This window comes from Drosophila innubila, chromosome X (assembly GCF_004354385.1).
Source record: "Drosophila innubila isolate TH190305 chromosome X, UK_Dinn_1.0, whole genome shotgun sequence".
Lineage (NCBI taxonomy): Eukaryota > Metazoa > Arthropoda > Insecta > Diptera > Drosophilidae > Drosophila > Drosophila innubila.
The window spans coordinates 25,913,871-25,927,393 of record NC_047626.1 but is presented as its reverse complement, the minus strand read 5'-3'; the positions used below and the strand labels follow the sequence as shown (position 1 = coordinate 25,927,393).

The 13,523-nt window shown below is 34.6% G+C and overlaps 1 protein-coding gene across 2 annotated transcripts in view; it reads right to left on the bottom strand.

The window, feature by feature from the left end:
• The window catches only part of LOC117783175 (disks large 1 tumor suppressor protein), a 38,315-nt gene that overhangs the window by 20,721 nt on the left and 4,071 nt on the right, over positions 1-13,523 (bottom strand). The window contains exons 1-2 of one of the 2 annotated variants that reach the window (XM_034620449.1): positions 4,950-5,438; positions 4,084-4,317 (exon numbers count right to left, since the gene is read on the bottom strand). In XM_034620449.1, coding sequence (XP_034476340.1) covers positions 4,084-4,317; positions 4,950-5,189 — 474 coding nt within the window. In that variant the 5' untranslated portion in view covers positions 5,190-5,438. Of the gene's footprint in view, positions 1-4,083; positions 4,318-4,949; positions 5,439-13,523 lie in introns of those variants that run through there. The other variant, XM_034620441.1, reaches the window with a different exon arrangement.

Genomic DNA, 13,523 nt, shown 5'->3' with positions numbered 1-13,523 from the left:
TTAGTCCAAAGAATAAATATTTAGATTATCAATATCGTATAGCATAGTTGTGTTTCTCAATAGATATTAGTTTTTTAAATACTACTGACTATTTTCAATCTAAAGAATAAGTATGAAATCAATATATTTTTATCAAAACAGAAAAAAGCGACATACTTGCTAGATACTTTCAGATAAGCCAATTTTAAGCATATCTTGTTCCTAGATAAATCGCCATCTTATACAACGATAAGTTTCTTGCAATTGCTTCCGATAACAAACATAAAAATAAAATTTGCATGTACACATATTCGAGCAATTACTGTTAGAAATCTTTCGAAATACACTGGGTGCATTTTGGGTGGTGCTCTCAAGGCAGTAAACGATGCGACGAATGCGCGAGATCTATTTTGAGCAAATTATGCGAACAAGAGCGAAAGAGAGCAAGAGTAACGCAGATGATGATGAGTTGCTGAGAGGAAGTTCGAAAGAGCACTGTGTTTACGCACACATCCTCACATGCGTACCAATGTACGTGCATATGCATATGCTTGCATGTATGAAAGTAGGTGACATTATGCATGGCGGCATGCGAGTGAGACAGAGATGCAACTGTCCAAATTCGCAACAAATTTACAATGCACGCCCATTTACTGTCTTCTCTACGTTAAACCCAACACACCCACATAACCACATATATATACATGCATACATATGAGCAAACGTATGAAAGAAATGACGTTACGCATGCGTAGAAAGGCATTTGTTTATTAGATAGATTTTAAGATAGTTTTTGATGACAAAGCTCGCAAACTGAGATAGATGATCTAAAAAATTAAGAAAACTAATAAGCTCGTTGTACAGCAAGCGAATTTCTTGTTGTTTTCTTTTGTTCTTGTTCTTTTTTTATTGCTGGCTAAAATGTCTGGCGAAATTTATAAATAAACCATGGAATCATCATTCGAGTGAATGAGTGTGTATAAAAAGCGGCCACCCAACAAACTCAGCAGGCAGCTGCGGAATCCGTTTTGGGCTGCCAAAAACGGAAGTTGCATAAACGCCATTTGCTGTAAGCCAAAAAGCAAAGGAAGAGGTAGGAAGGGTCAAAAGATAGCAAAACTATTGTCAATTTAACTAAATTCCTAAACTGAACTAGAATCGCATGCTTACTAAATGTATTTAAATATCTATAAATTTGATTGCTAATTTTCTTGCATTACCGAGTCCAAATTAAATAATGATGAGACTTTCTTAATGAATCCACCGCCGCTGCTGCTGCCGCCGCCGCTGCCGCTGCCATCCTGACGCTTCTTTTTGCGTGTGGTCATATTATTATTGTTATCACAACGCGCTCTCTTTCACTCGCTCTCTTCAAGCGCTTAACGTAACGCACGTAACGTACGTAACGTAGCGTAACACAATCACAAATGCCGGTCGTTCGCAGTTAGCGCAAACGTTTATGTTAATTGTTGTAACGTTGCAACGTATCGTTTCGCTTTGTTACGTGCTAAACACAAACACAACAAATTTATTAATTTTTAGTACGTCAGTTAATGCACATATACATGTGTACGCACACATATGTATGTATATATGTACATATGTACTTGTTCAGTTAATTGCACTCGCGACGCGTGACTCACGAGCACTAACAAGTGTCATCCGCGCTACAAAAAACCAACAACAAAATTAATGTGTACAAAGTAAAAAAAAAAAAAATAATAACAATTAATAAATTTGTATTCGATTAGAAGCGGCGCGTTACCGACGTGAGCGAGTTCGAACTACAAATACAACTATCGCTAAAAACTTGGCTAGACGACACCGTTCAACTGTTTCTGTTTTCTGAGCGTGAGAGAATCTTCTAATCATACACAAACTTATATATACACATACACATATACATACATACGTACACGTCTACGTATTGCTTATGCTTTCCAAATTACATACATATCTACACATATTTATTTATTGTTTGCCACAGCAAAAAGCACACAACACAACAAAAAAAAAGCAAAAAAAAATTAAATAAAACAAACGTTAACACACACGCTCTCTTTCACTCTCTCTCCGCCTCTCTTCTCAGTGTCAACGCCGACTATTTTGGTATTTTTTGCGCTACGCCTTGCATGTGTATAACCTACATACATACATGTATACGCTTGAATATTTGTGTCTGTGTAAACGTATATACATGTGTGTGAATATGTACCCGATTCTGACGAATGTAGAATAATGTAGCACATGCAAAAGATATAAAAACATTAATTTGTTCTAACTTCTATCATAGAATATAACCAAGCATTTATTGCACTTTGTTTTGGTATATTGTACATATGTATGTACGCACACATGTATATGTATATAAACATTAACAAAAAAAATTGAAGCACATCGTTTCGCTGTTGTTTCTGGTATTTTTCAGGTCACTCTTGTTCACATTTCTATGTGAAACACGCACATTTTCACTAGCCGTTCGCATTGATTTGGCAAATAGATATCGTACCACAGGTTTTCACAGACCGTTGATATATATTTTTTCTGCGTTTACGCCGCAATTATGCGATGCCTGCTTCTTTTCCCGTGTTGTGTTGTTGGCATTTTTCTAGCGAGCCAGCGACTGACTAGAGCTGCGCCAGTGTTCGATTGTTGCTGTTGCCGTGCCCATATACTAGCCGGCCACCTCTAGCATGCTAACAAACTATCGTCGCGATGTTATGGTATGCGTAACCGGTTATATTACCGCTGTGATGGTTCTGCGGTCACGGCTGGCAACACTGTATAAAGTCTGTAGTTTCACACTGTAAACTTTACAGCTTTTCGAACTGCTTGACACTTTTCAAGCGGGGCTGCTGCCAACACTTAACGTTTACCTACTTAATAATAACATATAATTGCACATTGACACGCACTACTAGTAAGTAACGGTGTGTTTATTTTTTACATTTTTATCTAGGGAGTGACGCTTGCGCTTGATATGCTAGCGGCGGAACTGAGGTTCGATAACTTGAGCCTACCTATCGATGTTTTATCGATCGCAGCTTGCAGTGTTGACCAACACATGCTGTTCTTAGATCAGGGTTGATTCCAAGCCAGGCGCGCAAACTTTTCGAATTTAGAAATTAATGTGAGCAAAAAGTGAAACAAACAGTATAAGCTAACTACATATTTTTTTGAATTAAGATATTTACATTTCGACTGAGGTACGCCCTTGTAAGTAACAAAAACATTAAAATAGGTAGTTACAGGGAAGAATTGTAAATAAGAATAATTATACAAACCATTTAAATTTAAAAAGCAATCAAAATAATGTAAATAGAAACTTTTAGGTAAATTTATTCATTATTGTTTTTTAATATCTTATTAAATACATAAGTACAAAATAACGTAAGATTACAATATATAAAATATAACATATACATGCCCAATTTGAAGGTGATATAAATGTTTAAAAAACAATCAAAAACAAAGAAAATATATGTTTTTATTTAAACATACATACAAACATTTATAGTATGTATGTATTATGTATGGTGTGTGTTGGTGGAATGTGCACATGAAATATAGTTAACTTAATGATTAATTTTAATTGAAAAAAGAACGTGAGCGTTATACATGATATTGAGGTAAAAGTTGGAGGAATGGTAAAATAATAACAAAGTAGATATAAACATCAACTGGCAAATTACACTGGTTAGGGGTCAAGTTTAACATTAACAGTGCCTGCAAAACAAATACTGTGCGAGCAACAACAACAGTTTTAGCGGAAACGGAAACAAGCGCCATTTTCAGCCATTTCATTTTCATTCCACTTTCAGTTCAAATGAAGCGCCAAAATAAAGCTTAATTAGCTATAGCTAACAATTTACTTATTTTTAATATTTTTTTGTGCGATTATTAACATCCGGTGTTGTGTATTTAAGTTGTAAGCAGAATATGGTAACTACTTTTGGCCAATTAGCCACATGACCACTTGATGTTTTTCTCGGTCATAATCAGCGCACATTTGAAGTTATTTCGAGTATTAGTGTGTGATATGATTTTGACAAATTAAAAGGGATCAAACATACTATAATTCACAATTCAATTACAGCCACTTACTATCTGAGTCCCACTACGAGTTGTTGCGGACTGTGATTGCGTAAGGTGTTGTTGTTGCTGCTGTTGTTGTTGCTGCTGCTGTTGTTGCAACTGTTGAACCACTTGTTGCTGCTGTTGTTGTTGTTGTTGTTGCTGTGGCGGTTGGCGCGTGTTGCGCAATTGTTGAACCGCCGCATCATCGGCTGTGGCATCTTTGGCATTCTCACAGTCTGACTCGATGCGCATGCGTTGATTCTGCCAATGAAACAAGCCAACAAAAATATACGTGTAAATACATAAATCAAGCAATAACAAATTATTCAATTTTCATTAAATCAATCACTTTTTTTTTTTTGGCAAAATGCACAAGTTTTGCAGGAATACTCGTGAATATTGTTCAATGACACGTGCTTAAAGTGCTACAAAATAAAATCGCCATTACAACTAACTCTGACTCTGACCCTTTGAAGAAAGTATCATTGAACCATTTTGGCGCAATGACACTGGCATAAGTTTTTTAATTTATATGCAATAAAGCTCTGTATGTCTCTCCCTCTCTCGCATTTTGTTTGTATTATAGGCTTTATCTACTGCTTAAGCATCACTTTAAGCAAGTGTCATTGAACCATTTTGGCAAAGATGTGCATTTTATACATAAAAACAGAGAAGTAAATTAACATTTATGGTTGACAAAATGCACAACTTTTACATACGTTCAATGACACTTGCCAAAAGAGATAAAGAACATCATTAATTTTAATATCCACAAATGTTCTCTATCCCGCTCCTACTTCCTCTTACTGCACATCTATTATAGGCTCAATCGCCACTTTAAGCAAGTGTCATTGGCTTACAGCATAACTGTAAAAGCTGTTGACGTTCCTTACATTGGAACAACAGCACACATAACTGCCACTGTTGCCATCGTTATCATTATCCTGTCTCTCCTTTTCTTTTTTATCCTGCGCACGTGATTTGTGCTGCTGTTGTTGTTGTTGCTGCTGCTGCTGCGGCGGCGGCGCTGTTAATTGACGTCGACGTCGACGCATTCGCACCGGCGATCGCGAGCCGACATAATTGGAGAAACGTCGTCGTGAATGCCGTACTATCGATACCCAATCGATCATTTTGCACCAAGTCGATTTCGTTAAGTTTCACAAATTTCCAATATCCTTGCATTTACAACAACAATAAATAGCACAAACGTTCTCTCGCTCTCTTTCGTACTTGTTGTTCTCACTGTCTTACTGTGTTAAAATATATTGTAATGGTCTGGCAACTCTCAAAAGAATAACGAAGCAACAAGTTGCTCACTCCTTTTACCCCCCCTCCATCAAACCAAAATGTCTTACAAAATGGGAGGCAGATGTTGCTGCTGCTCTATGTGTGTGTGTAACTTTAATAAAGGTTGCCATTCGTAACGTGCCCGTTATACACACACACACACACCAACAATATGTCTTTATGCATGTATTTATTTTCCTAATGTTCTTTATCGTTTAGTTCAAGATTTAAAATTTGATATTACGTGCCAGGTTACGTGTTCGCAATATTTCTCACTTTTTGCTTGTTCGCAACACAGACCCACATACATACACACAGTTGTATAGTATGTATCTAAATGTATATATACGAAAAGTTCACATGTCAGACAAGAAAACATCAAATGAAAATCTGTTTGGCAACTACACAGATACATGCCATACAGCACTGTTCAGTGGCATAGAAAAAGTCAAACATTAATTTGTGCTATTTTTAATACGCAATACAAATTTCTTTTTGATATTTTGCTACATTAATAATAATTGCCAAGTTAAATTAATGAGCATTTTTAATTTGATTACTGCCTTATGATATAAAAGTGAATTAATTTCGCTAGCTATTTTTATATCAACTGTGTTTCTATCCGTGTGGCATGGAGTGTATTAATGTACTTTGGGGTGGACCTTATTTCCTGTATACAAAACACGCGCCCACACATCTTATACACATATACATACACTCTGACACACATACTTGTGTACATGCATATGTATGTGTGTGTACCTGTATAACGAGTTCACAATTTTCATGTCTCATTATAAATTGCATGTTATTGTTGGAGGTTCGGTTCTGAAATTCTTAATAGGAGAACTTCAACAATTCTTTGGTAAAATTGATGGGATTAGATTAACTTTGAATTGATATATTTGGAACGATTAATCAGAGGACAAATCTCCCGACCGCACGCCATACCCCCACCCATCTACCACAACGCACGAAACAAAACAAAAAAGTTCAGAAATCACAAACAAGAAGATAAAAGCCGCGTCTCTTAACGCTTTAATCGGATGTGCGCGAAAAACTGGCAAAAGACAACAAAGGAAGGCGTCGACGGGAGGCAGTAAAAACATGCTGCCAAAACAGAAAAAGAAAAGATGCACACATGTGTATAGCTAGATTTGTTTCTGCTTTACTAAGTTTTCCAATCAGTTCTGACATTCTAGCTTTCTTTTTAGCTAGTAAGCTAAAAATGGAAGTTTTTCCAAAAAAAAATTCAAAACACTTCGTCAGTTTGCTAAATAATTTTAATAAACAAAGTTAAAAAAATTAAACATTTGAAAATATATAGCAAGAATAAGAACCAATATAAACTATAGTTCAAAAAAAATAATTTAATGCTATTTCCATTATTTGACTATTTCCATTATTTGACTATTTTCATTTTTTTTATTATCTTTCACCTAGAAATCGAGGTTTTTACAAAAAATTAAAAACGCTGTTCTTCAGATTGCCAATATTTTCAATAAACATAGTTAAGAGAAAACAAATATTCGAAAATAAGTTACAAGAATAAAAATAAAAAAATATGTTTTGTCAATAAATTCAGAACCTAGTTCAATAAAAATTATTTAATGCTATTAGATAATTTTTTTTATGCTTTTTGTAGTAATTTTGTTGTTGTAATGGACAAGCTATTTTAGCTCAAACAATTCTGTCAACACTGTTCCAATGTGCCAATGAAGTAGAAAAGCTAAAATGAACCAGAATAACATGAATGAGATGCCCAAAAGCGTCGAAATTTTTTTGTAAAAACATTGCCAAGGAATATAGTGTATACAAAAATGTGTACTTATACATATGTATGCACATATGTATATATTATTACAGGTGATTCGCTTATTAACTATGACAGCGCAAATCAGAATTAATGTATTCTGCAAAAGTGAAACAAGACCAAGAATTTGAAGGATATGGCAACCTTGGCAACGATCTGCTTTGTCACACAACTCAATTAGTTGATGCGAGATAGCAACATGTTGTAAACCGTTAAGCATTTTGATGTTAAACAGCTGTTTGCCATATTTATTTTATTGAACAATGTATGTATGTGTGCTATATATGTATGTGTGTGTGTGTTTGTAAATATGTCAAATATATATAAAATTAAAAAACAAATGTAGTTAGAAGTATTTAATATAAAAGCAAAACAACTGTAGCTTCTTGGCATTGTATGCAAATTTAATATTTCAGTTTTTTAACCACATTTCTCTCAATTAATTTAATTAAATATTGAATGTTCTTGTATGTATCAGTCGGTGAAATTTCCAGAGACACGCAAAAAAAGTGTTAAGTCAAACCTAACCAACTTTTGAAATGCCGGGCGAGAATTACACGCGACTATGATACCGTTAGCCGTACGTACAAGACGTTGGCCCCCAGACAAAGACAGACACACACACACACCACACACTCAGAGATACAGACAGAGACAAAGTCTGACGGACACGCGAAAGTTGTGCGACTCGACACGTCGACAGCGCTGCTGTTACTGACACACGCGGCACGCGCAACGCGACGCGACGCACCAATTGCCAAACGCCAGCGTCAACAGCGTCAATTGCCAAAGGCGTCGTTAGTGGGCGCCAAATGGGCGGGAGGAAGGAATGAGTCAGCTAGGGGGGGTAAAGGGGTGGTAATCAAACTTGAAGCTGTGCTTGTTAAACAATTGATAATATTGCATACACGTATGTAGTATGTAAGTATGTATGCAATGTGTTATCAGATTGGATACACATCCTTGACACAGACATCCTTATCGCGTTATCGCTTATCTGTAAACAGTTATCAGCAAAGGCGACATCTTGAAGCTGTAACAAGTTGTCACACCTACACCCACACACACACACACACACGCATGTATATAGGTACATGTGCTACGTTACGTTAACGTAGTACGCATGTCGACGACAGCCCAAAAACGAGACCTTAATCTCAACTAGAGTTGAGCGATATTGTGAATTTGGCGTCACAGTGACAAGTGTGGAAAAAAACTAGTGACTGTAATTTCGACTTTAATGTTTAATATGTACATAAATATGTTTATGCGCACAGTACATCCATTACTCTGAAATAAAAAGCCAAAAAGGGTATGAAAATATACACAGTTGGGGAAAAAAAGAATAGCACCACTATGATACCGAATAGATTACTACACAAATACAGGGATGCCGAATATCTACCAAAAATTTTTGGAGTTCTGCGATTATTCCCAAAAAGTATTATTTAATTTATTAAAATTTCTTAAACTTACAAGTCACATAATCGCTATTTCGCTTGTATATGGACAGTTTTAAGGTGCTTTTTTTTTAATTTAAATTATTACATTTTCCCCAGCAGTAAATAGGGCGTAAATTTCAGTTCGCATATCAATTTTAAAAATCAATTTATGATTTCACAATAAAACTATTTCTTTAGCCCATAGTGCAGAAAAATATCCTTTAGTGATAAAAATAATACTTTGATGACAAAAATATCATTAAGTGAAAACATATCATTCAGTGATTTTCTCAATGCAGTGACCATTACTTTGAATCATTTGTGAAAAATATCATTAAATTGGATTATCGGACATCTCTAGTCCGAAGCTCAGTTTCGCACAATAACAAAAGGTCGGCGTCGGCGCAGGACAAGCAACGAATGGCAAACGATGTCCGACTCCAAGCCCAACAACCTCACAAGCAACCAAGAGGAACAAGACCAGGCACGAAGGTGAAACCGAACACGAAACCGAAACAAAAGCCGAGCGCAACAAACCAAATCGAACGAACAACAGTTTGTGTGTTATGTCTTTCTTTGTCTGTGGCATGCTCTCGTTTTGTTGCCACACTGACTGGGTCAACACAAATCATGTTGCTAGCAGTTAAGTCCTTATCAAATTAAAAAAAAAAATAAATATAACTAGTCGGCCGGTGCTACAGTCGAGCATACTCGACTGTCGGAGACCCCGTACTTACTATCCAAAATCAGTCAAAGATCTGTTAATTGCACACATACATACATATGTTGGCACGCTCCAAAACAAAAGAAGTTTCTAGCTAAGCATTCATATATATAAACATGCGTTTATGCATATTTGGCTATGTTAAGCATAAGTGAAACCTTAACAGAGAATAAATTAAAGCTGCATGTTAAACATGCTAAATGTTAAATCAAATAGTAAAATAATTGAAAACCAAAAAAAGACAAATTTACTAAAATCATAAATTTACACAGTAAATTTATAATAAACATGAAATTAACATAGAATTTTAACTTAACGTTTATATAAATACCAATGTAAAATTATTTAAATTAAATTTTTAAACATGTATTCAATATTAAATGTCAGTATAACATTCATAAATAACAATTTCAATAAATTGTAAAAATTAAAAAAAAAAAGCTTAAATTCAGCTGGAAAAAAAGTTGTTCCCGCCGGGAATCGAACCCGCGACAAAATTGCAAAAATTTTCAAAAGACAAAGGCTCAAAGTGTTGAGCCACTCTCGCACTTATGACTTTATCCTCCTAAATGGCCATATTGCTTGTTTTAGTGCTCAATTAAAAAGTAAAAGAAATAATTTATATTTTAACATTTAATGTTAATATTACATTTTAAATAAGCACTGAGTTTGTTTTAATATAAAATGAAATTGAATTCGAACATAAATAAATTAAAAATCTTTCGCCCACGGCAGGACTCGAACCCACGAGCACTGTCCGACTCCGCGACTCAGTACACTGCGCCACCTAAGCTCACGTCTGAATGGACGCCAATTTGTTATATAATATGTTAATATAAATTTTTTGTTTTATCAAGATATTCAAGTTTTAATTACTGCCAACGCGCCATCAACGAATTTAACAGCAAAATTTATTATTTGAATATCTTCGCTATTTACTGTGCGATCAGAATGAAATTTTCAGCAAAAATTTAGGACAATTATATCTTCATCTGTGCAAAATCTGGAATTTCTGGCTTTCAAAATGCTCTTATAATTTGGATATGAAATTTTCAATGTCGATTTGCAGGCGGTTAAGGGGGCGTGGCTGATTTTTGAAACAAACTTGATCTGCCTGCAGTATAGAGGAACCTACATACCAAGTTTGGTGTCTCTAGCTCTTATAGTCTCCGAGATCTAGGTGTTCATACAGACAGACAGACAGACGGACAGACAGACAGACAGACAGACGGACATTGCTATATCGACTCGACTATTGATGCTGATCAAGAATATATATACTTTATAGGGTCTACCACGCCTCCTTCTACCTGTTACGCACATATTCGGTAAAACAAACCCAATAGACCCCTGTACTTTTTTTAAGTACGGGGTCTAAAAACACACAGAAACAAGAAAAACTCCTACACAACGGGTGGTTGATCCGGTTGTGTGTGTATGTGTGTCACAGTTGCTTGGCTACCAACGCGGCCCCAACACTGGTTTAGAGCAGTGTTGCCAAAATTTCAATGGCTAAATTATTTTATTTTATTAAATAACTTAGCCAGAAATAGCTTAAGATTTGTTAATGTGATAATGAAAATAGCTAATTTTTGTAAAATTAAATTTAAAAAGTCCTTATGTCTTGATAATATCGCTATTACGTCGAGCTTCATATTTGTGGGGGTGTCACAGAAATCAGTTCCAACCAAATTTCTCTTGAAAACCAAATTGTATTGAGTTCTAATATCCAAATTAAGATATTCATTGAGACTGTACCACAAAAACCTGACTCCTTTGCATTTTCTGAGTCCGAGTGACCGAAAAATTAAATCCCTACTATATCTCTGTACCGGGATAATTATTTTGGGATTTAAAAGTGATTTTGCTGTATTACCCTCGTATATAAATTTAAAAAAAAGTTTTGTTCAATATATAATTATAGCATGATTGCACCGGCATCTTTGTTCTCCAAATCCTCTGTACAGAATTCTGCTGTATCCCTAATGGTCAAAAATCGGCATTTGCCAAAACACAATCTTATCTAATAAATTATAAAACTAAAACACTCCAATACTTTTATATATTTTGTTTAATTTTCTTACGAACTTTTATTTAAACTTTAAATTTTAAAGTATCTGGCAATCTTTAAAAGTAGTAAATAGGTTTTTTTCTCTAGTTTTAGCTTTTGCAATTACGAAATTGCGAGCTCATTTAATTTAATAGCTGAAATGCCAGCACTGTCTTAGACAAAAGTCAAAAGAGCGCAAATAAGACTGAACGGAGAAAAGAGAGCCCAAAAATGTGGCAAAGAGAGAGCTTTGAGAGTAGAGGGTAATCTTTGAATTACAGTGAAAGCTGTGAAATTGTTGTCGTCGCCTCAAACTTTTGGCACCTTGTTAAGTTTAGCCACTTCCTCTATAAATGATGTTGTTGTTGTTGTTGATTTGCTTTGCATGCTGTCAAAGCATACCGATTTCAACTTTACGCTCTTGCCAACACGCGAACGTAATAACTTCGATTCGAATCGTGCCCAAACGCATACAAACACAAATATAATTGGCTACCTGTGTATGTATGTACATATGTACATGTTAGTGCTGAAAATCCAAACTTTAGATCGAGATTTATATTGAAACAGAAAATCGACAAAAAAATGCATCGAGTTGTCGATATATCGGATAATAGTAGATCGAGTTTGAAATATCGTTTTTTTTTTAAACAAAAATTTGTTAATTCACAAAATACACTTCCTTTTTTAAGAAGTTTTATTTTTATTGCATTGTTTTCATGCCTAATTCAAACTTTGACAATTTTGTAGTCTATTTATTACGGACGCTCATCAATTGAACGACTTAACTTAATTCTGCAAATAAACCACGATGAACAAGCCCCAGTGATATGTCGATTTTTCATGGAAATCGATTTAATCAACTCGATAGATCGTCCAAAATATCATCGATTTTAAGTATTCGATAATCACTTTAGCGAAAATCGAGTTATCGATATTTCGATATATTTTTACATCACTAGTACATATACATATGTATGGTACATTGGGTTGATTACCTTAGAACTCAATCGTTACCGTCGTAGCGGCCAAAAGAATTAAACGACTTATAACACGAACTATTTTATCTAAAATCTTATTTTTCGAATCAAACACAAAAAAATCGTTATCGACGTTAATCAGCAATTCTTCTGGGAAATTCAGTCCGAAATATGCAAACTTTTATACTAAAATCAGTCTTAAAATCGTTAATAATCATTGATTGATATTGATCTGATCAACTTTATCCCATTTCCAATATTTTGTATAGCATACTTTTTAGCTAATAAATCGAAGAAACTTTAAAGTATGCTATAGAATTATCTATGGAGTTGTCATTCATTAATGGAAATGACTGTTACTTACAGGAATTTGAAAAAAATCTCATAAAGATCGATGAGATTTAACCTGGGTGCATTAGATATGTTGTCTGTATGTAGTTAAAGTTAGGTGATCGATAGAAATGCCATGAAATATAGTTGATAAATTGAAAAAATGATTAGGCATGCTCTATAGTCAACAGTTTACAGAAATCAAAGTTCTGCAAAATATTTTAAATATACTTTTAATTTGCATTGTTGCCTTTTTCATTTGTTCAATCGATAAAATAGATAGTTAAATGAATGTAGTATAATGAAAATGATACGGAATGTGAATGTGCTTACCAAAATCTCTTCCAATTCATTTTTAAATGTTCTGCTTAAGGCCTCGGCATGCGCGGCCGCGTTGACGTTTTGACTAAGATTTGAACTTGGATTTGGATTTGTGGCATCGTTGTTAAACTCATAGGCACAATTGCGATTAATATTGGAAGTTTTTATAAACTGCATTAGTTGAGACAAGGCACGCGTTAAGTAAGTAAATAGAAGATATATAGTTATAGAGTACAGTGTGAGTATAGAGCGAAGATCATAAGTATGACAGATAGTAAAATAATTATATAGTATAGTATTTCAAGTATATTGTATAGAGATAACAGAAAGAAAAGAAAGAGAACTAGATAAATGGTTGGAGTAATATATGAATATATGTCTGTATGTGTACATGATTTGATATGCACCTAAAAAACTAAAACTTTCCCCTACTTTTTGGTTAGGTTTAGTTTGGGTCGGGGAAAGTAGTTAAGCACAATTAAATGACAACGATTAAATACTACAAACATCACTTTCA